The following is a 25,668-nucleotide window of genomic DNA, read 5'->3' on the forward strand; positions in this document are numbered from 1 at the left end:
AAAAAACATCAATATTATCCGTGACCTTACTTGTTGAAAGTATTGTCGTATTATTGTAAACAAATCTAGAATGATCCAAGAGAGGCCAATAACGTTGACGTTACAAGAAAAGCTTTGCAAAAAAAAATTATACTTAATTGTTCCCTTTGTCGCTCGTCGAGTCGCTTTAACTGGTAAGAATGTGAACGGACTGGAAGTGAACGTTCGGAAAGGCTCACCTGATTCTTTGCTCATTCTCCCCAACGGAACCCAAAACCACTGCTGTGGAAGATGGCCACTGCCACGGAGGGTCAGTTGAGATTTCAACAGGCAATTTATTCGTTTTTTGCATTTTGGAAGCTACCTTTTAACTTTTTGTCCTGGAAATGCCATTGACGGACAGGCGCTGTTGCAGATAACGTCACCATGGTGACACCCGACAGCCACCTTGTCATGGCGCCCGCCGACATTGCCGCCGTGGTGATTTACCTGCTCCTGGTTTTGGCTGTGGGAATCTGGGTGAGTACAGTATACTTACTCTAGTCCAGTATTTTCCAAGCAGTGTGCCGGGGTACACTAGTGTGGCCAAGTAAACTAGAAGTAAACACTGAGTGAGGCAAGTGCTTTAAAATTAAGCCTCTCCCGCATGTGCCACTGTCAATTAATGGTAATGAGGTGGAACTGGTCCATTCATTCAAGTTTCTGGGTACTTACTTGTCAGCTGACCTCACATGGACTGTCAATGCTACTGATATTCTAAAGACAGCCAGACAAAGGCTCTACTTCCTTCGTCAACTCAAATCATCCGGAGTCCGTCAATCCATTCTAGTCAATTTTTTATCGTGCTATTATTGAATCCGTTTTAACTAGGTCAATCACAGTTTGTTTTGGTCGCGTCAATCAGAAAGAATTGTCAAAGATGGAATCAGTAGTGAGGACGGCAGAGGAAATAATAGGTACTGGCCTCCCGTCCCTGCAAAGTATCTACATCGATCGAACTAGAAAACGGACACAGGTACTTTGATTACCTGCCGTCAGGTCGCCGTCTTCGCTTCATTGCGAGCATGACTTCCCGTCTTAAAGAGAGTTTTTACCCTTCCGCTATCCGTATGTTCAACGGGAATTGATTTAGGTTATTATGTATGATATTATTATGCCAACGGCGTTCCTCCGACCTATTCTACTCTAGTCTTGTTATTTACATATTCTTTCTTTTTAAACGTTTCTATACAATTACCTTATATTATACACTACAATATCTTTTTTACTCTATTCTTTTTATTCTTTTGAATCTATTGTTTTATCATTATTGAGTGTTCGCGTGTCAAATGATTTCTTGTATATATCATGTTTATGGTTTATACTGGCTGAATAAATAAATACAATAATACAATGTATTTGGTAGTTACCAATTCAGCCAGAAGATGGTGCTTATGGTTTCCCACACAAATTAGTTCCCAAAATAGCCTCTTCTAATCTCCAGCATCATTTATCATTGAGGAAGAAATACTATAAACATATTGGATTTTAGCTTTAAATGATTGATTTTGCAGTTCATAAATAATGCAACATTATGTGATTCTAACACATTTATTTACATGGCTAGTAAAATCAAATGAAAGAACAAAGGACATTGTCTAAAGATAAACTCGCATTTCTAATTAACAAAAGAAAAGGAAAAGGAGTGGGGAAAGGCAGTTGGAGTTGAATGGAGGTGACAACGTTGTAATTTCTTAGAGGAACACAGGATTCTATATGGTTGTGCTTAATTTGAGAAATTTACCTAACCAGTGCGAAAATAGCCGAATTAGTTTGATTCTTTGGGGAGCGTTTACTGAAGTCCTCCAGCCTTCTTCTCTCGGCCCACGTCCCCCTACAAGATGGCGTGCCGGCTCCTCCCATGGGTGTGCCAATCAAGCCCAACGTGAGCTTCACAATCTCAAAGACGAGCGTCCCGATGTCTGTGGTTCCTCAAAACAACAGAGAGCGTTTCTCAAAACAATGCCTGCCGTCCTCCCTCATCAGGGCCTTTCTGCATCTGGATGTGCTGATTATCTTATCAGCCTCACGTCCCGTTCCTGCCATTCCTGTAAAGAATATTTCCTACCAGACCAGGGTGCCCTGAACTTTTCACTGTTCATTGAACTTAAGCCTAATCTTCATTGCACCTAATATATATAACTTGTATTCAATCGTATAAAATCCTTTATAGTCAAATGTATAAAGTCCTTCACTACTTAACATAAAATTGATCGGAAATACATCAAACATACCTCGTAAAAAATACTTTAAATCCTGGAATAATTTGATGGCAGCATGTCCCTCCGTGTGATTTGCAGACAAACATTACCCTTTTCTTTCTTCATCAAATCAGGCTTAGAACCTTGTCAGCTGCCACCGCACTAAATCTCCATTGTAAAAAGTTGTGGTTATATTCGTCCGTGGTGGTTGAAGGATTTTATACATTTGACTATAAAGGATTTTATACATTTGACTTTAAAGCAATTATTCAGCTGATTTCAATTATTAGTTCGTGGTTTTACTAGAAAAGAGAGAAAAACTGAAAAAAATCAGGATGCAGTAAAAATAATTGTTCGTCTGTTGGATAATTACTTAAGTTGAGCAGTTTTATGTATGTGTATCTAAATAAATAAAAAAAATACTGTAAAACTTGTTTAGAAATGAAGTACAGTTGGACTTCGCTACTTCGCGGTTCAAGGTTCGCGGGTTCAGAGCTTTGCAGGTCTAAAAAATAATAATCTCATCTCATTAGCCGTACCGCTTATCCTCATTAGGGTCGCGGGGGGGCTGGAGCCCATCCCAGCCATCTCTGGGCAGTGGGCAGGGGACACCCTGAACTGGTTGCCAGCCAAAACGAGGGCACACGGGGACAGACAATTCACTCGCTCATACACACCTAGAGACAATATGGACTGGCCAATTCACCTGAAATGCATGTCTTTGGAATGTGGGAGGAGACCGGAGTGCCCGGAGGAAACCCACGCAAGCACGGGGAGAACATACAAACTCCGCACAGGAAGTCTGGAGCTGGATTTGAACCCACGCAGGAGGTTCCCATGACATGAACTGTGCCGCACAAGCGCTAACCTATGGCAAAATGACAGCAGTATTATGAACCACTTTTTAATGAAAAAAAAGGGTGTCTCACTTCAAACAAATGTTTAAAAAAGCAAAAACGCTCAAATCTGGTCCACAATTCCCGGCTGTTGTCCTAACTTGGTCCAGAAGACACATGATGTCACATTATCCCAAACATTGTGTCCTAACATGGTCTTCAATGTGGTCCGCAGGCATCCATGAGGGCCAATGGTGGCACGGTGGGCGGCTACTTCCTGGCCGGGCGCTCCATGAGCTGGTGGCCCGTAAGTAGCCTGGAAGGTGACGTGATGCTTCCAGGGCATGACTATTCCCATCTGCCTCTCTTTTAAGCAATTCTTTCACAGACGGTTCCTTGATTTTGTCTTCAGATTGGAGCGTCGCTAATGTCCAGCAACATCGGTAGCGGCACCTTCATCGGCTTGGCTGGGGCAGGGGCTTCGGGCGGCGTCGCCGTCAGCGCCTTCGAGTTAAACGTAAACAAAGTGGAATCAGTCTTTGGAATAATTCTCTCCTGTGCGTTGTTGCCAGTGTTGGATGCGTCACTGAAAAAAATCAATTACCGTAAATTCCGGACTATAGAGCGCACCTGATTATAAGCCGCACCCACCACATTTTGAGAGGAAAACCGATTTTGTACATACATAAGCCGCACCTGTATATAAGCCGCATGCGCCCACATTTAAACATGTAACCCAAACACAAAATTAACCCAAACCCGACTTGAAGTCCCGCGATTGAAACTAAATGTCCTTTATCAAAGTCCACGGTCCAAAAATCACAGCTGGCAAGATGAACGGAAAATGATACTGGTACTTAAGGTTTGATGCAGACCTGCAGAGTCCAGGTCCTGTTGAAAGTAATCCAAGGAAAAAAGTGTATATTTCCAAAGGTAAGGGTGGGAAAAATATATCAGATGAACACATTTACTCAAGCAACTCCTTTTTCTTTAACCAACTTTTTACCCCCTCTTCTTTCCTTGTCTGTCCTTCACCTTTAGCGGTCCCCACTTAAACTCGGCACCCCGCGTTTGTTCCGCCCCTCGTTTTTCGTTCACAGTTGCGAAACATATCAGAATAAGTGTCTAAAATAAATAGAAATAAATACATTACAAAAATATACAGTTGCAAATACATATTATACATGGGTTACACATATTTACAAAGAAAGACGGTGCACCGAGAGAGTTTTCAAATCTTTAATAATAATAATATAGCTTTGACAGGGCAGTTAATGGTAGCAACACTCGAGCGCCGCTAGCGGCCGTTAGAAAAATTACATAAATTGGCCGCATCACTGAATAAGCCGCAGGGTTGAAAGTTAGGGAAAAAAGTAGCGGCTTATAGTCCGGACTTTACGGTAAACAGTTACTTCTAACTCCATTTAGAAAGTAATTTTGTTATCCCCCAGATGACATGACTAATAAAAAAAAAGTAGCGCGTGACTATCATATTAACTATCTCGTTACAAATTACAATATACTGTATACTCGTAAATTACAGGGTTGGGTTGGGTTACTTTACCTTGATTACTTTCAATTACTTTTAGATTACTCCAATTCCAAATATGCTGATATAAGACAAAAATACCTAAATATGAATAAAATGATGACTCACAACACGTGGTAAGCTTTCTCTCCTGGCTTTGATCTCTTTGATCTCCGGCAAAACTAACATAAAATGTGACAGAAACAAAATGAAAATAAATCCAAACAGCTGGCCAGCATTATTTTTGCCGTTCCATGTATTCCGTTACTCCCCAAGCCTGCACAAAATTTAGTCATTTCATTCATATTTAGTTTCTCATCTCATCTCATCTCATCTCATTAGCCGTACCGCTTATCCTCATTAGAGTCGCGGGGGGGCTGGAGCCCATCCCAGCCATCTCCGGGCAGTGGGCAGGGGACACCCTGAACTGGTTGCCAGCCAATCGCAGGGTACACAGGGACAGACAACTCATTCGCTCATTCACACCTATGGACAATTTGGACCAGCCAATTCACCTGAAATGTATGTTTTTGGAACGTGGGAGGAAACCGGAGTGCCCGGAGGAAACCCACGCAAGCACGGGGAGAACATACAAACTCCGCACAGGAAGTCTGGAGCTGGATTTGAACCCACGACAGGTTCCCATGACATGAACTGTGCCGCACAAGCGCTAACCACTGCGCCGCCGTGCTGCCCTATTTAGTTTCTTTTGTCTTTTATTAGCATATTTGGTATTGGAGTAATCCAAAAGTAATTGAAAGTAATCAAGTTAAAGTAACCCTACCCAACCCTGCTCGTAATGACGCCGACCCCTTAAAACTGCAAAAAACAGCCACATAGTAAAAGAAATAGAAGAGAACATGTGCACCAACCAGTCGAAGCTTTCATATTTCTTGGGTAGTGTCATCTTGAGTGCTTGCAAATAAACACTAAGCCGAGCAACTCCATATCCATTTTGTCTCTGGGCTACAAACCCCTCGAAGATCTGTCTCTGGGCTACAAACCACTCAGGGATCTCCTCCATTTCAGGGGTTCTGTCCAATACGTTTTATTTTTATTCCAGGCGGCGTGTATTGAAATAAAATACTTTACAAGTGGAAACCAAAAATTCGGCACTCTTTTACCGTAAAAATCTGTGCTCAGGTTTGCCCTATTGATTTCGTTGTTTCTGTATGAGCCACAACTATTCCCCACGCGGTGCCTCCCATTCGTTCCTGGTGACACACAACCAAATATGTGCATGTGAACTGACCCCTATTTTCAGTATTTTATTTTATAGTTGTAAATACTTATTATATATGTATATATATGGTAAAGAAAATATCAAAACTGGGCAGCTCGGCGGCGCAGTGGTTAGCGCGTGTGCGGCACAGTTCTAAGGTCTTGGGAACCTCCTGTGTGGGTTCAAATCCAGCTACCGGACTTACTTTGCGGAGTTTGTATGTTCTCCCCGTGCTTGCGTGGGTTTCCCCCGGGCACTCCGGTTTCCTCCCACATTCCAAATTTCAGGTGAATTGGCCGGTCCAAATTGTCCTTAGGTGTGAATGAACGAGCAAGTTGTCTGTCCCAGTGTGCCCTGCGATTGGCTGGCAACCAGTTCAGGGTGTCCCCTACCCACTGCCTGATGATTGCTGAGATGGGCTCCTGTACCCCCTACTGAGGATAAGCGGTGCAGCTGATGAGATGAGATGAAATATCAAAATATCACTGAGGAGAAATTCAGTGCCCTCGTACTGTGTATGAGACGGCGCCACTGTAACTGTATATAGTTCTTGGTAGGTATAAACAAACACGTCCAACCTTTCCTGCCATTGAAGTCAGTGTTGGGTTGCTGGTGAATTGAATTTTGAATGTAATATTGTATGTGAAGAAGGAACATTTACCGACAAGAGGACATCATTATTTAACGCTTGCTTTTAATAAGTCAAGTCATGTTTATTTGTATAGCCCTTTATCAGGAGTCTCAAAGGGCTACACAAACCACAGATTATTGCAAACCACAGACTACTATTACACCATCCCCTGATCTAAAACCTACATGAAGGCAAGGAAAAACTCAAAAACCTCAGCATGAGGACAATGAAGAAACCTTGAGAAAAGGATCGCACATGAGGTAATCCCCCTTCCAGGATTACGAGGCTGCAACGGATGATGCAAGAACAAACTATACACAGATATTATCAACATGAAATATAGGTCATTCATGAGCTATACAATAGCATGAAGAACACTCTCGAACCTAGTAACTAATAGATCAGCATTTTCAGAGCAAAGGCTCCAGACCAGAACATAGAGGGAAATTAAATCTAAAAGATATTATTTGTATACTACCAACAGAACCTAAAATCCCATCTTAAGTTAACAGGGAGCCAATGCAAGTTAGCTAAAAACACAAAGTTATGAACCATGTTTTAACGTGTTACTCCCAACACTGGTTGTTTCTCACACAGTTCTTCTGTGCCTCTCTTTTTCCCACAACCCTCAATTTCTATGTGCAAATAGAACAATGTAAATCAATATAATTTTGTAGGCGGCCTGGGTCCTGGTGGCCCTGGGCTGGATCTTCATCCCAGTGTACGTGGCATCCGGGGTGGTGACCATGCCGGAGTACCTGGCCAAGCGCTTTGGGGGCCGGCGGATCCAGATGTACATGTCCGTCCTGTCGCTGCTTCTTTATATCTTCACCAGAATATCGGTACGTGGAGAGAATGAGGATGTACCTCGAGATGTCGAAATGAACGCATGTGCTTCTCTCAGACGGACCTGTTTTCCGGAGCTTTGTTCATCAAAATGTCCTTCGGTTGGAATCTCTACGCCTCCACCGCCATTCTGCTTCTTATCTCGGGTTTTTACACTGTAACAGGTACACACTACAGTAATACAGTGTTGGAATTTATTATTCTGTGGACAGTCAATTTTGGACCTCAACAGGCAGGGTCTCACTTCAAAAGGATGTTGAAAACAAGTCAAGTAAAGTCAGACCGTTTTTACACGGGCCTGGTTAGTAAATTCAGTGTTCTCGTTGCCCGCGTCCCTGCGTCCTAGACGCTTCATTTTTTCTGGGGACGCATAGTCTCAAATCAGCGTGCGTCCCCTGGACGCAACCTTTTTACACAAAATTGTCATTATTACCCGATTCCTTTTTTTTTTTACAAAGATTTACCGCACTCCAAAGTTTTCGTCAGGCAGATTCGCCATTGTTGTTTTGGTCTCGCGGTTTGAGTTTTCGTCTGCGCGCCGATCTCGGCAAACGAGATCTCGTTCCTTCGAGATGACGTCATTGTTGTGGTGCTTGTCGTCGAGGAAAGGTGAAAATCAACACAAAATTGGTAATTTCTTCCGTGTCAGTATTAAGTCGAAACATAATGCAGAAAGTGATAACAACGGCAATAATTCCAGCTTGAAAAAAACTGCGGAGAAATTCTTCGGAAGATCGCGGAGGCAAGGAAAACACATGTGTTGAAGCGAACGATTCGACGAAAGAAAATAAACAAAAGAATACTCCTAGCAAGAATAGGACTTTTCTGCCAAAATGGACTAAATTGACGCTATGAGGAGGATGATAATGGATTGGTCCTTGAGAAGGCATTACAACTATGGCGGGACAGCAAACCACAAAGAATATATGAACTGCAAAATCTTGAAGTGATAAGTGATTTGTATTACCAATGAATATTTGTCGCCGATTTACATTTTCAACCCCGATAACACTAAATTTTGGGGACCCATAGATCTCTGTTGGGACCCATAGATTTTTGAGCATGCGAGTCCCCGGGACCCATCACTTTTCAGAGGTAAAATTAACACTGAATCTAATGGCATATAAAGTGTGCCTTGGCTAGAGTGCTGGGTGTCTTTTCAGAGGGAAAAAAAAGAAAAGAGAAATAGAAGGAAAAAAGGGGGAAAATGAAATAAAAAATAATTAGGAAAAAAGAAAGAAAAAAGAGGAAAAAAAGATAGTAAAAGACATGCCAAAACACATGACAAAAAACTGACAGGGGAGTCAAACTCATTTTAACTCAGGGGCCACACGATAGAACAAACATTTTGTCTAGGGCCGGACTAGTAGATTAAAGAGAAAGAAAAAGAGAAATAAGAGAAAGTGGGAGGGAAAAGGAGAGAGGGCAGGACAAAGAAAGAAAAAGAGAGAGAGGGAGAGAGCGTGAGAAACAAAAGATAAAAAGTTGTCAGAGAGGGGGAAAAGAAAGGGAGAGGAAGAAAGAAATCCAAAGAGAAATAGAAAGACAGAAGGAGAGAAAAGAGAAAACAGAGCGCGAAGGGTAGGAAGAGAGAAAGGGAAAAGAGAGAAAAGGAAAAAAGGAAGTTAGAGCAAAAGAGGTTAAAAGACACAGAGAGAGAAAGAGACAAAGAGCAACAAAGGAAGAGAAAAAGACAGACACAGAGTGAACGAGACAGAGACAGAGTGGGAGAAAAGGGGTGGAAAAGAAAGCGAGAGAGAAAGAGAGAGAGGAATAAATACAAGTACAGTGTCTTTGTTCGAGGCACTTGGCTTTGGCAACATCAAATTGACCTATTTCAACCTGCAGCTTGTTTTTCTCTTGCGCTTCTCTGACTGTTGTCTCGCGGGCCGGATTCAATCCCTTAGCGGGCCTGATCTGGCCCGCGGGCCGCCTGTTTGACACCTGTGAACTGATGTAGTAAATAGCAAAATAAATAAATGACAAATACTAGAAAAAAATACACAGCAAAATAGAGGATAAATACACACACACAAAAAAAAAGAGAAAAAAAAGATTGTATCCGTCATTTTCTTCCTCATGCCATGAGGCTCTTTAACTCTACCCGGCAGAGTAAAAGCCCACAGTAAACCACACCACCTACATTGCATATTACCGAATCTTATTGCAATATGTATTCTGTGTAGCACTATTTAGTTATTCTATATAACACGCTACAGTGGGCATTTGCACGTCACACTGGGTATTTGTATATTGTATTCTTTTTGTTTTATTATTGTATTGTTCTCAGCTCAGGGATGCTGCTGGAAATGGGAATTTCCCTTCGGGGATGAAGAAAGTATCTATCTATCTATCTATTTTGTAGCAAAACTTTGATTTCTGTTCATTTGAATTTACAGGAGGTTTGACCACTGTCATGTACACAGAGGTTTTCCAGACCGTGGTCATGGTGGGCGGAGCCTTCCTGCTTATGTTAATCGGTATGGCAGACGGACATTCATTCCCACAAAAAAACAGGAATTGAAAAGCATGTTTTGTTTCAGCATTCTCCAAGGTGGGCTGGTACGAAGGTCTGACAAAGCTTTACATGTCATCTGTTCCCACGGCGACGGTGCCCAACACTACCTGCCACCTGCCACGCCCCGATGCCTTCCACATCTTTCGAGACCCGCTGACCTCCGACCTGCCCTGGCCAGGACTCATTTTCGGACTCACCATCATTGCCACTTGGGTCTGGTGCACTGACCAGGTACAGACTACTTTTGAATGGTCTTGATCAGGGGTGTCAAACTCATTTTGACCCGGGGGCCACACCATAGAACAAACATTCTCTCGGGGGCCGGAGTAGTAGATTGAAGAGAAAGAGAAAGAGAGATAAAAAAATAAGAGAAAGAGAGGGAGATAAAAAAAGAGAGGGTGGTACAAAAAAAGTAAGAAAGGGAGAGAGGGAATGTGAAAAACAAAAAAAGATAAAAGGAGAAATAGTGAGAGAGGGTGAAAGACATAAATCCAAAGTGAAATAGAAAGACAAAAGGAGAGAAAGAGAGAAGGGGAGAAAAAGAGAAGAGGAAAGTGGGAGAGAAAGAGAGAAGTGAGAAAAGAAAAAAAGAAGAAAAGAAGGGATGAGAGAGAGAGAATGTGAGAAGCAAAAAAGGATAAAAAGAGAAATAGTGAGAGAGGGTGAAAGACATAAATCCAAAGTGAAATAGAAAGACAAAAGGAGAGAAAGAGAGAAGGGGAGAAAAGGAGAAGAGGAAAGTGGGAGAGAAAGAGAGAAGTGAGAAAAGAAAAAAAGAAGAAAAGAAGGGACGGAGAGAGAGAGAATGTGAGAAGCAAAAAAGATAAAAAGAGAAATAGTGAGAGAGGGTGAAAGACATGAATCCAAGGAGAAATAGAAAGAGAATAGGAGAAAAAGAGAGAAGGAGGGAAAAGGAGAAGAGGAAAGGGAGAGAGAAAGAGAAAAATGAGAGAGAGAGAAAAGAAAAAAAAGAAGAAAGCAAAAGAAGGTAAAAAGACAGATAGAGAGAGAGGGGGATTTAAAATTGGAGAAAAGGGGAGAAAGAGAGTGAAAGAGAGAGAGAGAAAGAGAGAGAGTGCTAGAGAGTGAGAGAAAAAGGGAGGAAGAAAGACAGAGAGACAGAGAGAGAATTACAAGTACAGCGTCTTTGTCAGAGGCACCTGGCTTCGGCAACATCAAGCGGACATATTCCAACCTGCAGCTTGTTTTTCTCTTGCGCTTCTCTGAGTGTTGTCTCACGGGCCGAATTCAAACCCTTGGGGGGCCTGATCCGGCCTGCGGGCCACCTGTTTGACACCCCCGGTCTTGATGGACGAGCAATCCCGCCATTGGTTGAAATTAATATATAAGTATATAAAGAGTAACAAATATATGCCATAGAAATAAATGAACACATAAACAAATTGTCACGAACCAGGTCAGAAAACAGGTATGGAGAACCCAATCGCGTAACGTACTCACAGTTTATTAGGGAGAGGAGGAATGCGCACGCACTCGATCCGGGGATCGATGGTCGCGGAGGTGAATGGAAATCCAAACAAAAGAGTGGTCAAAATCAAACGGATCAGGCCGAAAATTAAACAGGATCAAACACAGGCAAATTCACAGAACTAGGCATTTCAGAGTTTTACAGGAGTTTTGCAGACGCTCTGACAACTAACGGCTCAAAGGACCGCGTTTAAGTACTCCCAGTGAGCAATCTGTGAACGCGTTTCAGCCGGTGTCCATGGGCCGGGCCAATTGGGCGCCGTGGCAACCGTGACAGAACCTGGTGCCACACGGCGGAGACCAATTGGGCACCATGGCAACCGTGACACAAATCACATAATATGTAAAAGTACCTAATCGCAGTGTTCATTTGACCTGTGAAAAGTGATGGGTCCCGGGGACTCGCATGCTCAAAAATCTATGGGTCCCAACAGAGATCTATGGGTCCCCAAAATTTCGTATTATCGAGGTTGAAATTGTAAATCGGCGACAAATATACAATATAAATCTATATATTTATTCAGTTTTAAGCATCACAGTTTATTGGTAATACAAATCAGTTATCACTTCAATTTTTTTCAGTTCACAACAATATTTTACATCATACAAAATAATATTGCTGAAAAAATTATATTAATCTAGATTTTCATTCAGTTGTAATCATCACAGTTAATTGGTTATACAAAGCCGTTACCACTTCGGATTTTTCAGTTCACAAAAATATTGTACATTATACAAAATAATATTGCTGAAATATGATTCTATATATTGATGCAGTTTTAATCATCACAGTTAATTGCTAATACAAAGCAGTTATCATTTAAGATTTTCCAGTTCATAAATTCTTCGTGGTTTGCTGTCCCGCCACAGTAATGCCTTCTCAAGGTCCAATCCATTATCATCCTCCTCATAGCGTAACCAGGAATATAATTTAGTCCATTTTGGCAGAAAAGTCCTTTTCTTGCTAATTTTCTTTTGTTTATTTTCTTTCGTCGTTTTGCTTGCCCCGGCGATCTTCCGAAGAATTTCTCCGCCGTTTTTTCGTGCCGGAATTATTGCCGTTGTTATCACTTTCTGCATTATGTTTCGACTTATTACTGACCCTAAAGAAATGTCCAATTTTGTGTTGATTTTCACCTAATACTAACTTTTTTTCAGAGGCATACTTAACCTTCGCTCGACGACAAGCACCACAACAATGACGTCATCTCGAAGCAACGAGATCTCGTTTGCCGAGATCGGCGTGCAGACGAAAAAACTCGAACCGCGATACCAAAACAACAATGGCGGATCTGTCTGACGAAAAGTTAGGAGTGCGCTAAATCTTTGTTAAAAAAAAAAAGTAATCGGGTAATAATGACAATTTTGTGTCAAAAAAAGTTGCGTCCAGGGGACGCACGTTGATTTGACACGATGCGTCCCCGGCAAAAATGATGCATCTAGGACGCGGGCAAACGAGCACACTGATTACACCTCTATCCTCCAGTTCTTCCCTCATGTGATTGGATCAGCCCTGCAATGCTATAGTAGCACAAATTAAAACAACATTTTTGCTTTCTTCTGGTTTACTTTGTGTTTCTATGTGCGTTTGTGCATAGGTGATCGTTCAAAAGTCGCTTGCAGCTCGTTCGCTCAGTCACGCCAAAGGAGGAAGCGTGCTCGCAGGTTACCTCAAAATCTTGCCCATGTTCTTCATCGTCATGCCAGGCATGATCAGCCGAGCGCTGTTCCCAGGTTGGACCGACACGCAAATGACACGCAAATAACATGCAATTGACTTGCAGACCACACACACAACAGGCACGCAAAGGACACGCAAAGGACACACAAAAGACGCAAATGATACACAAACAACATGCAAACGACATGCAAACAACATGTAAATGATATGCAAAAAAACACACAACAGACACGCAACAACCCAAAACAGTCAGGCAATCGATACACAACAGACACACAAACGACACACAACAGACTCAAACAACACTCAAATGACACATCATGCAAACGACACACAACAGACATGCAAACGGCACACAACAGACGCAAATGGCATGCAAATGACACACAAAGAACACACACATGGCACACAAACGACACGGAAGATACATGGAAACGACATGTAGACAAGACACAACACACACACAAAAACAAAAAACAGACATGCAATCGATACACAACAGACATGCAAATTACACTCAACGGAAAAAAACGAAAGGCAAATGACACGCAAACTACACACAACAGACACGCAAATGACATACAACAGATGCAAACAACCTGCAAAAACACTCAAACGACACGCAAAGGACATGCAAACGACACACGACAGACACGTAATGGATAAACAACAAACACGTAAAACGACACAAAATAGATGCAAAGGACACGCAAACGACTTGCAAACAACATGCAAATGACACACAATAGATCACAAAAACACACAGCAGACACACATCCGATACACAACAGGCACGCAGTGTACACACCAGACGCAAAAGATAGGCAAACAACATGTAAATGACATGCAAACAACACACAACAGACACACAACAACCCAAAACAGTCATGCAACCGATACACAACAGACACACAAACGACACACAACCGACTCAAACAACACTCAAATGACACAACATGCAAACGACACACAATAGACACGCAATTGATACACAACAGACATGCAAACGGCACACAACAGACGCAAATGACATGCAAATGACACACAAACAACACATACATGGCACACAAAATTCCCCGGGAACTACATGCAAACGGCATGTAGATAAGACACAACACACAGACAAAAACAAACAACAGATATGCAATCGATACACAACAGACATGCAAATTACACACAACGCAAAAAAACGAAAGGCAAATGACACGCAAACGACACACAACAGGCACGCAAATGACATACAACAGATGCAAACAACCTGAAAAACACTCAAACAACACGCAAAGGACATGCAAACGACATGCAAATGATACACAACAGACACGCAATAGATAAACAACAGACACATAAACGACACAAAATAGATGCAAACGACACGTAAATGACACACAATAGATAACAAAAACACACAGCAGACACACAACCGATACACAACCGGCACGCAATGTACACACCAGACGCAAACGACAGGCAAACGACATGCAATTGATACATAACAGACATGCAAACGACACACAAGAGACGCAAACGGCATGCGAAAAACATACAAATGACATGGAATTGACATGCAAATGACACAGAAAAGACACACAAACAAGATGCAAACAAGATGCAAACAACACACAAACAACACGCAAACAACATGCAAACAACACGCAAACAACACGCAAACAACATGCAAATGGCATGCAATCGACATGCAAATGACACACAACAGACACACAGAACACACAATAGACACGCAAACGACACGCAACAGACACAAACGTCACACAGACAACACGCAAATGACACACAAGAGACACACAATCGATAAACAACAGTCACACAAACGAACTAACCCTAACCCTAAATTACATGCAAACAACACACAACAGACACGCAACAAGACACAGCAGACACGCAATCGATACACAACAGGCATGCAAACAACACGCAACAGACACAAATGACATGCAAATAACACACAACAGACACGCAATCGATACACAATAAATTGTTAAAATGTGAGCACTTTTTTGTTGGACGACAAGCAACTACGTGATCTCTGTTACATTGTTCATTTATCTAAAACACATTTTTTATTTTTTTGGATATATTTGTTTAATTTAATTGTTTTTTTATTAGCATATTTGGTTTTGGAGTAATACAAAATTAATTTTAAAAAATTGGGTGCTTGGATTATATGACTGATTGCGTTTTTTAACAGGTAACTAGGAACTGTATCAGATTACATTTTTAAGTAACCCTGCCAACCCTGTGGGCTAATTTTGTGTGTGCGTAGACGAGGTAGCTTGCGTGGATCCCGAAGTGTGTCAGCGAGTGTGCGGAACTCCAGCGGGATGTTCCAACATCGCGTACCCCAAACTGGTGGTGGAGCTGATGCCGATTGGTGAGTAGGTGCAAGGCCCTGCCCCCGCCACAAACACCAACACCTTTCCGACAGGTGTGTATTTTGCAGGCGTTCGCGGTCTGATGCTGGCTGTGATGTTCGCTAGCTTGCTGTCATCACTCACGTCTATCTTCAACAGCAGCTCCACCCTTTTCACGCTGGACTTGTACCGCCGAGCCCGACCCGCCGCCTCCGAAATGGAGCTAATGATCGTGGGCAGGTGGTGCTCGCCGCCCGCTGCCATTTGTGCACACATAAACATGACATGCGTCTATTACAGGGGTCAGCAACCTTTTCGGTGCGGAGTGCCACTTTCAAATTTCCTTGTCCATCAGTGTGCCACACCAAGATCAATGACCAGCAGAACATTTTTTTCATATCCCAACAGAGCTGTCATTTTACACCAGTCCAAATATACAACATGGATAGACATTTTAATTGTATAACTCAGTGTTTTTTTAACCCTTTTTGAACCAAGGCACACTTTTATTTATAAAAAAGTTCCGAGGCACACCGTCCGTCGAAAATGTTTGAAAATGAAGTTACAGTGGAACCTCGGTTTTCGAACGCCTCTCAGTTCAAACAAATCAGAGTCCGACCAAAAATTTCGAGAAATTCGCTGTTCGGTCAAAAAATCGGAGTTCGAACACCGGTAATGCGTGAGTGGGTACGCTAGGGTGTGATGCTGAGCGGCGTACGGGTGTTTTAGCCCCTTATTATGCCTCCGAAGAAAGTCAGTGCAAGCAGCAAAGTTGCTACAGGTGAAAAAAGAAAAGTAGTGCGTACAACTATTGCTGATCTTGCCTGCGCCTTCTGCTGACCACCACAAAGGTAAGAAATCCTATTCATAATTCTTTTCTTTATCCTTTTTTTTATTTTTACACGTTTATGTTAGCGTAATCTTTCGAACGGAAGATTACGAAAACGCGGACATACGATTAGCCTGGGTTAGCTTTATGTTTACGTTAAACATTCAAGGTAAACATTCAGGGTGTTGGAACGGATTAAAACGATTTACATTATTTTTAATGGGAAAAATGATTTCTGTGATCGAACAAATCGGTTTTCGAACAGGGTCCTGGAACGGATTATGGTCGAGAACCGAGGTTCCACTGTACATCGTATTTCCGGGGTGGTCAGTTCATGAATACTCTAGAGCCGTGTTTTTCAAGCACACCTGAAATTTAAAATGTTATCTTTGCAAAAAAGTGCACCATTCTTCAGTATATTTGCCTCTTATCATTGATCAGCCGGCTATCCGTAACATTCGTCCATATCAATAGGTGGCAGCATATTACTTTTTCTTTTTACACACTAATTATATGCCCATTAGTCAGAACAGTATATTCAATCAATTATTTTGTCTGATTATGCTCCTAAGAACAAATCGGTTTTCGAACAGAGTTCTGGAACGGATTATGGTCGAGAACCGAGGTTCCACTGTATGTCAAATATTTCACTGTACTACCTCATAAGCATATAATTAGTATATAAATAAGAAAATAATACTTCAAATAAAAAAAGAATGATGTGCTTCATGTTTTTATTTTTTACAGTGCAATCTAAAACCGCTTTGTTAAACAAATAAAGTTATTAAATGTACTGTGCTACCTCAGGAGCAGATAATTAGTACATAAAAAGTACATAAAAATCTACTGCCACCTACTGATATGGATGACTATTACAGTTCGCCGTCTGAATATAGAAAAAATACTGAATAATGGCCTGATATTTTGGTAAGATAAAATTGGGCAAATTCCAGCGGCCCACTAGACAAGGTCTCATGGCACACTAGTGTGCCCTGGCACTTTGGTTGAAAAACACTGGTATACCTGACCAATTTATCTTCCACTATTCTTGTTCATCAATCAACTAAAAAATGAATGTGAATATCAAGTGGAAAGGCCTGTAGCCATCCATGACTTCAACTTTTTGCCACAAGAATTAACCAGAATCAACCATTTTTCATAATCAAATGAATTCCATTCAAAAACAAGTGATATGGACAGCTACCATACCATTCATCAATGACATCTTGTTGCAGAAAATATCAAAACTCCGCCTTGAATTCATGTTCATGTTTCGTCTCATAATAACATTCAACCCTTGATGCGCGAGGTACAACGCTCTCGAGGCATAATGCACAAAACAGCACGGTCATTTTTTGCACAAAGCCTCATTCGTCTGTCCAGGCTGGCTGGAAAGAACGTGATGTTTTCGCTCGAGGAGCCGTCATGATTCTTTAATTTATCGCGCGTGTGTGTTTCGTTGGCAGCGTTAAAACACTGCAAGGCGCGGCGCAGACACGCACTCACACACGAAACGGAATAGGAGGGGCGCGACCGTAAACACGGCACGCAACTGAAAAAGCCTAAATTTCAGGTAAAAATGCGCATTTTTAAAGTATAATTATTATTATTTGGCCGTGGCCGTGTGCTCGCGTGCTACTGTTTAACCCCTCGCGTGCCAGCACTGTCATAGGTTGCCGACCCCTGGTCTATTATATCTGCCCTTGCGGTCCTAAGGTCCTCTAGCAGCAGTTTGCCAACTGTTGCCAGGGTGAGAACAAAAACCTATGGTGATGCAGCGTTCAACCACTTTGGTCCTCACCTATGGAACGTCTGCCGGAGGACATGAGGTCTGCAGGGACCAATGTTCCCTCTAAGCTGCGTGTGTGTGCAATTGCGCACTACCCAGAGCTTTTCCGCGCACAAGAAAATCTAGCCAGCTCACAAAAATCAGGGCTCGAAATTGCTAATTAAAAAGCGAATTAAGTCAAAGTTACAGTACATGAAGGTAAAAATACACGGGTTCCCGTGACGCAGTATTAAATGCGGTATCTTGAGGTTAATGTCGAAGTAGAACGAAGTTAAGTAGTCAGTAAAGTTTTTTCGAGAACCGGCTTCTTCGGCTCAGCTCACTATAAAGAAACAACCCGGCTTTTTCGGGTCTCAAACGGCTCTTCAGGTTGTTTTTGCTTCTTTAATCCCTACAAGACCAAATATTATGTAAAATTGTGCACAAAATGAGGAAGGGGGAAATAGAACAAAAAAGAAAAAAAAACAAAAATGAAAAAGTAGTGAAAAGCTGAGGAAAAAACGAAACAAAAGGAGAGAAAAAGAAAAAAAAAAGAGTGGGAAAAATTCAGAAAAAAAAAGCCAGAAGAAAAGAAAGAAGCAAATAAAGGGGAAAATGGTAATAGAGAACAAAAAAGCAAGAAAAAAGTAACAGCTAGGAAAAAATAAACACAATGAGATTTTTTTTAAAAGGAATTTTATTAAAAAAAAGGAGAAAAAAAACAGGGAAAAAGAGGAAAATGTTTGTGTTGCATTTAAATAATTATATCAAGTGAATCTTGTTGCCAACATTGTACTTCCACTAAAAAAATGTAATTAAATACAGTTGTGTATGGTGCGACCGACTAAATAAGCCCCCAAAAATGTTAGTATTACGCGACAAAAGATACCAGGAATAGAATAAATGGAAATCTTGTGAAAGAATTGTAAAAACAAATGACGTTTGTAGGCCCTGCAACCTTAGCAATAGTACATGAGTCAATTCATTCAAAAGGGAAAAATAATTTTGCATTGGAGGAAACTCAGCAAAATGTAACGTGATGTCAAGTTTTGGACACGTTTGATAATGATTTAGTTGCCACACTTGGGGTTGCTGTTGCTCACTGTTGTTTCAAGCGTTGCTCACCGACTTTGTGTGAACGCTCAGACCCGTGGAAAATTACAGGGAACATTGGCAAGGACCCTTGATATTTTTAAGAGGAGGCTCAAGACCCAGGTTTAATCGATCATTTTCGAGCATTGGGCGCCCTGAACTGGATGTGCCAGTCGCAGTATACACAGATTCACAGGCTCACTCATACTTAGGGCCAATTCGGAGTCACATATTAGTCAGCCATGCATGTTTTTGGAACGTGGGAAGAAACCAGAGTGCCCGGGGGAAACCCACACAGGCTCTGGGGAGAACATGAAAACTAGTATTGAGGCCAGGACCTCAATACTGTGCCGCGGACGTGCTAACCACACCGCTGCCGTGCCTCTCGATTAATGCAGTTTGATTGATTTCACTTCTAAATTTTTGCTGTAGCATTTTTACTTTCTTTTTTTCATTTTATTTTTTTTAATTATTTTTTGACGCTGTCTCATGTGCGGAGGGTTGAGGCATGCTGGTAGGGTGTGGTTTAATCCATCAGTGTGGATGAGTGTGGATGAGCCCCTTTCCTCACATGGTTAGTCTGTGCCTTGGCCTAAATGTATTCATTTTATGAATTGTATATCTATAAATGTTCATTTTGTTTATATTGTCACAAACCAGAAACGGAGACAGGACCCAGTAGCGTTCGTTAACTCAGTTTATTGATAAAGAGGGAGAGCAAGGCTTGCTTCCACGATCCGAGGGTCGACGGACACGGGTAGCAGGGAGCGGGAACACGGAAGTGGCACTTCCTTGTCGAGCGAGGATAATCGTAGGCAGCAGGGATACTGGTCAGTAGCCGGGACGGGAGAGCAGGGCGGTATCGAGTTCAGAAACAAGGTCGGCAACAGGTATCAGGCAGGAAGCGGGGCAAAACAGGTCGGATGCTGGGAAGGCAGAACAGGGCAGAATCAGGTCCAAAACAGGTCGGCAACAGGTATCAGGCAGAGGAAAACAGGGCAGGAGAATGTCGGAACGTACAGAGCTTGCCTAGCGGAAAGCATAGGTTCGCAGAACGGTCTGACGCCGGTAACAAGGAGCCAGGGGGTTTAAAAAGTGGCAGGGAGCCAATCAGCGACCAGGGCTGTTGGCGCCAAAGGGGCAGCCGCAGGTGCCCTGAATCAGTAATCATGGCATTTATTCTATTTTAACCATCGTGTGTGTCCGTGTATTCGGTGTTCCGAGTTGTTGGGTGGGAAAAAAGTTACAACTCAGTCACCGTGCTGTATGAGTGGCAATTCATTGGCTGAAAAATGCTTAGGAATAGTATAATAAATTTAGATTTGAGTTTTGATGACAGTGTGTACCACTTCCTCAGGGTCTTCATCCTGGTGCTGGTGGTCTTCAGCATCTTGTGGATTCCCATCATCCAATCGGCCAATAGCGGACGACTGTTTGATTATGTCCAAACGGTGGTCAGCTTTTTGGCTCCTCCCATCACGGCCGTCTTCGTCCTGGCCATATTCTGGCCCCGCCTCAATGAGCCGGTTGGTCTGTCGTCTTTTTTCCATGCTTGTATTGAGGACCAGTCCTGCCTAATGTAGAAATAATTGTAGAAATTAAAAAAAGCTACAAATATCCTTCATATAAATCAACACATAAATAAATTACCAAATACCTTTATATATTATATCAATGCAAATTTTTCAATTCTCTATGCATTTTATTTGTCAGTTATCTATTTCGAAATGTATTTTGTTGCTTATGTTGTCATCAGGGTTGGGTAGGGTTACTTTAACTTGATTACTTTCAATTACTTTTGGATTACTCCAATACCAAATATGCTAATAAAAGACAAAATAAACTAAATATGAATAAAATGACTAAATTTTGTGCAGGCTTGGGGAGTAACGGAATACATGGAACGGCAAAAATGATGTTGGCAAGCTGTTTGGATTTATTTTCATTTTGTTTCTGTCGCATTCTATGTTAGTTTTGCCGGAGATCAAAGAGATCAAAGCCAGGAGAGAAAGCTTACCACGTGTTGTGAGTCATCATTTTATTCATATTTAGTTTCTTTTGTCTTTTATTAGCATATTTGGTATTGGAGTAATCCAAAAGTAATTGAAAGTAATCAAGTTAAAGTAACACTACCCAACCCTGTTCATTTCTCTATGCATTTTTTTTGTCAGTTATTTATTTCGAAATGTATTTTGTTGCTTATGTTGTCATGCATTTTGACGTGTATTTTATCACAATAAGATGATATTCAAATGAGGGGGCGGGTCAAACTGGCTGAACTTTTCACCTATTGCGGAATTGTTTGTTACTGATCAGCTCTGACAACTGGACCCCTTCCTCAGTTGAAAAACATCCTGGTGGGTCAAAATCAGGGTTGGGTAGGGTTACTTTAACTTGATTACTTTCAATTACTTTTCGATTACTCCAATACCAAATATGTTAATAAAAGACAAAAGAAACTCAATATGAATAAAATGATGACTCACAACACGTGGTAAGCTGTCTCTCCTGGCTTTGATCTCTTTGATCTCCGGCAAAACGAACATAAAATGCGACAGAAACAAAATGAAAATAAATCCAAACAGCTTGCCAACATCGTTTTGGGCGTTCCATGTATTCCGTTACTCTACAAGCCTGCACAAAATTTAGTAATTTTATTCATATTTAGTTTCTTTTGTCTTTTATTAGCATATTTGGTATTGGAGTAATCCAAAAGTAATTGAAAGTAATCCAGTTAAAGTAACCCTACCCAACACTGGTCAAAATACAGGATTAAATACCCTACAAAATGCATGACAAAATAAATGAAAAAAATAGACGAAAGAACACATGACAAAATACATGACCTAACACACAATAAATTACACAATAAAATACTTGACAAAATAAAACCACTAAATTCATGAGAAAACACATGACAAAATAAACGACAACAACAAAAAGCATGACAAATCAAATGAAAAAATACATGACAAAATACACAAAAAATTCAAGACGAAATTAATGACAAAGACACAACAAAATACAGGACGAAATAAAAGGCAAAATACACAAAACAATACACGACAAAATGAATGTCAAAATACATGACGAAATACGCGAAGACAAAACACAGTACACGATACAACAGATAACAAAATACATGAAAAAATACACAACAATATACCCGACACAATAAAAAGCAAAATAAATGACAAAATACATGACAAAACATACAACAAAATACATTTAAAAAATGCACGCACGACAAAATATGTGACAGCATACATTGAAAAAAAATACATGAAAATTAAGCAATAAAACACGCAATAAATTACATTACAAAATAATCTGCAAAATACACGATCAAATACACAACAAAAGACATAACAAAATAAATGACAAAATACATTAAATAATACACAGACAAAAACACAAAAATAATACATGAAAAAATAAACAGCAAAAAACACACTGAAATTTATAACAAAATAATTCTAGAAATACATGGCAAAGTGCATGGCAAAATACATGACTAATAAATTATAAAATACATGAAAAAACACATGAAAAAACATGAGAAAGTACATGACAAAATACGCGAAAAAAATACATAACAAAAAAACAAAAAATTATTACCAAAATAATAACAAAATACATAAAAAATACACACAAAAGAAGTTTCAAAATACATAAAATAAATGACAAAGTACACGACAAAACACATAACAAAATACATGATACCAGCTCAGTAGCCTAGATGGTAAGGCGCCCGCTTTGAGACTGGGAGGTTCGGGTTCGCGCCCCGGCCGAGTCATTCCTAAGACTTAAAAAGTGGTCGGCGGCGCCCTCTGTTGGCTGCGGCTGCATCGGCTCGCTACAACGGGTCAGGTGCAATCGACATTTCGTTCTGTGTACATTGTTACACAGAATGACAATACAAGGAAATTATTATATTATTATTATTATGATACAATACATGACAAATAAATGATAAAAAAAACATGTAAAAATACACAAAAATAAACACAACTTACATGAAAAATTACACAATGAAATACTTGACAAAATAAACAACAAAACACATAAATAAATGAAGAAATGGCATTGATGTCATATATTTAGGTATTTATGTATGTGTTTTTTAAATTTCCATGGCATATATTTGCAGTTTTTTATTCATTTATTTCTGTATATGGCAGAGTCGTTCCTCATTATTCTCAAATGTGTGTTTTATGTTCTTGTGCATGTCAGGGTGCCTTTTGGGGCCTGATGTCGGGCCTTGCGGTGGGCCTGATCCGAATGGCTCTGGAGTTCTCCCAAGAGGCTCCACTATGCGGCCAGCCGGACCTACGACCTTGGATTCTGACTCGAGTGCATTACCTTCACTTTGCCATCTTCTTGATGGTGTTTAGCTCTTTGGTAATGGTCGCCATCAGCTTGGCCACGGCCACCATACCTGCTGAACATGTGAGTTGCACTTACACAAACACAAAAACATGCATGTGAACTGTTGGGGATTAAGTATCAAAATGTACTGTTTACCAAATTGTTCGAATTAGTTATCTGACTCCGTTAACCAAACACAATCTACATTCACCCAACATTTAATGCGCGCTTGTTTCTTGACGGAGAAGATGAAAAGGAAAGCCGACATTTCCACACGGGGGCAGATTTAATTTCTTTAACAATTTGACTAAGTGTACTCCGTCGAAAACGGCCAAATTAGTGTTGTTGGAGTCTCTGGGAAGCCCTCTTCTGAAGTCCTTTAGCTCTCTCCTATTGGCCATCTTGTCCCCGCACAATGGCGTGCCGATTCCTCCCATGGGCGTGCCAACGAAGCCCCCCTGGGCTTCACCATCTCGGAGAAGAGCGTCGCGATGTTTGGAATGCTCAAAACAACACCGAGCGTTTCTACGTCATCAGGGCCTTGTTCTCAAAACAACGCCTGCCGTCCTTCGTTTGGATGTGCTGATTATTTTATCACACACATGCTTTTACTGGTGGTTCTCACCTTTGGGATTATGAATTTACTACAGCCCCTTAAGTTATAATTTCCCTCTTTCCGAATGAATAATTTCCGAATGTTTTCTGGCACTATGTTTTTGTTGACCTTAAATACCGGTTGTGCAGTGAAAATTTTTACTAAATCATCTAATTTTAATTAGAAATAAAGGTTGGAAATAGTTCTGTTAAACACATGATTCATACCAGAACAATTGCAAAATTGGCTTTGAAAGTCCTTAAAAGTGCTTGGATTTGACCATGACAAAGGTGTAAAGAAGCTGTAGATCCGATCTGCAACCTCAGTGGATGTCATGAAACGGACCAGGAAGCAGGAAGTCGGAACTCATATGCGTAGACGATCTGTCACTTTAATTAGGAAATAAAAGTTGTCCAACACACAAACGGACCAAGGACAAAACAAAACAGGTTCAAAGGTAATCACAATTACAAACTAGGCATTACTCAGAACAAACAGGCATGAACAGGTTTTCCTCAAGGTTAAGCAATGGCCTGGCAACGGGCAGTCCCAAAAGGAGCGTTTAAGTACTCCACGAGCAATCAGTTCAACGCGTCTCAGCCGGTGTCAAGGGGCGGGGCTAGCTGGATGCCATGACAACCGTGCCGGACATGACAGTGGAAATGTTTAAATCTAAGCTTAAAACACACTTCTACTCTATAGCATATGAATAACCTATACTTTTCGTGGACAATATCTCTGTATTATTTGTGATTGCAACATCCTTTGCTGTCTGGTAATCCTGAAAGGGGAATGCCACATGTGCGGTCCCTTCTCAAGGTTTCTTCATTTGCCTCATGTTGAGGTTTTTTGAGTTTTTTCCTTGCCCTCATGTTGGTTCCAGAACAGGGGATGATGTAATAATAGTCTGAAAAATAGTCTGTGTAATAACCTGTGCAGCCCTTTGAGACTCTTTGGTGATTAAGGGCTATACAAATAAAAATGACTTGACTTGACTGTATTATTGAGTTTATCGTTGCAGCCCTAACGTCTACTGGACTTTGTGTTACAGTTGCACCGGTTGACCTGGCGATCCAGACACAGCACATTGCCTCGCGTGGATCTCAGCACCGACCCGACTAGCTACGCGGTTTTCGACGAGGACGCCAACCCTACCGAGCGTCCGGCGGGCCCCAGGTGGCAGCAGACAGTACTACGCCTTTGCGGCATGAGCGATACCTCGCAACGGGTTCCGGTGCAAGACGGCTCCAATCTGAACTCACTGAAGGAAGTCCGCTTGTGGAGGAACGTCTGCAACGTCAACGCTTTGCTGCTGCTGGCTGTCAATGTCTTCCTCTGGGGCTACTATGCCTGAAGAACCCCACAAAAAGACCACATAAGGGGGGCCAGGCTAGACCAGGACCCCCTGAAAAGTTATTCTCGACCTTCAGCTTGGACGAGCCCGAACTGAATGTTTGTTTTTTTTCAAAGAAGAGCTCACAAAATCTTAACTTTACGAAAATATAAGAATTCCTTCATTTGAATTACCTAGCTCCTCCTAGTGGTAAAAAACTCAATTTATTAAAAAAAAAAACAATAGTGTTTTAAATGATAAACAAAAATACATGAACTATCATATAAATATGGATTCATTTGAGTTAAGATAAAGCTCAGCGAGAGTGAGCTGAACTAATTG

At 41.2% G+C, this 25,668-nt stretch overlaps 1 protein-coding gene across 1 annotated transcript; it reads left to right on the plus strand.

Annotated features, from left to right (window-relative positions):
- Positions 1 to 270: 270 nt before the first annotated feature.
- Positions 271 to 25,347, plus strand: LOC148355698 (sodium/glucose cotransporter 4-like). Its single transcript, XM_088350241.1, has 14 exons — positions 271 to 289; positions 383 to 498; positions 3,291 to 3,362; positions 3,468 to 3,572; positions 7,114 to 7,278; positions 7,341 to 7,446; positions 9,682 to 9,762; positions 9,826 to 10,031; positions 12,887 to 13,022; positions 15,254 to 15,361; positions 15,431 to 15,659; positions 20,388 to 20,556; positions 23,264 to 23,479; positions 25,045 to 25,347. The coding sequence occupies exons 1-14, from the start codon at positions 271 to 273 to the stop codon at positions 25,345 to 25,347; spliced, it is 2,031 nt and encodes a 676-aa protein (XP_088206367.1).
- The last annotated feature ends 321 nt before the right edge of the window (positions 25,348 to 25,668 follow it).

The sequence above is a fragment of the Urocampus carinirostris genome, chromosome 12, assembly GCF_059441175.1.
Source record: "Urocampus carinirostris isolate Australia breed hairy pipefish chromosome 12, RoL_Ucar_1.0, whole genome shotgun sequence".
Classification (NCBI taxonomy): Eukaryota; Metazoa; Chordata; class Actinopteri; order Syngnathiformes; family Syngnathidae; genus Urocampus; species Urocampus carinirostris.

Bases quoted from the DNA above. Each gene is read 5' to 3' on its own strand.
- LOC148355698 (XM_088350241.1), top strand. The intron at 13,023-15,253 runs GTTGGACCGACA...GTGTGTGCGTAG, and splicing joins CAGCCGAGCGCTGTTCCCAG to ACGAGGTAGCTTGCGTGGAT. The intron at 15,362-15,430 runs GTGAGTAGGTGC...TGTATTTTGCAG, and splicing joins GGTGGAGCTGATGCCGATTG to GCGTTCGCGGTCTGATGCTG.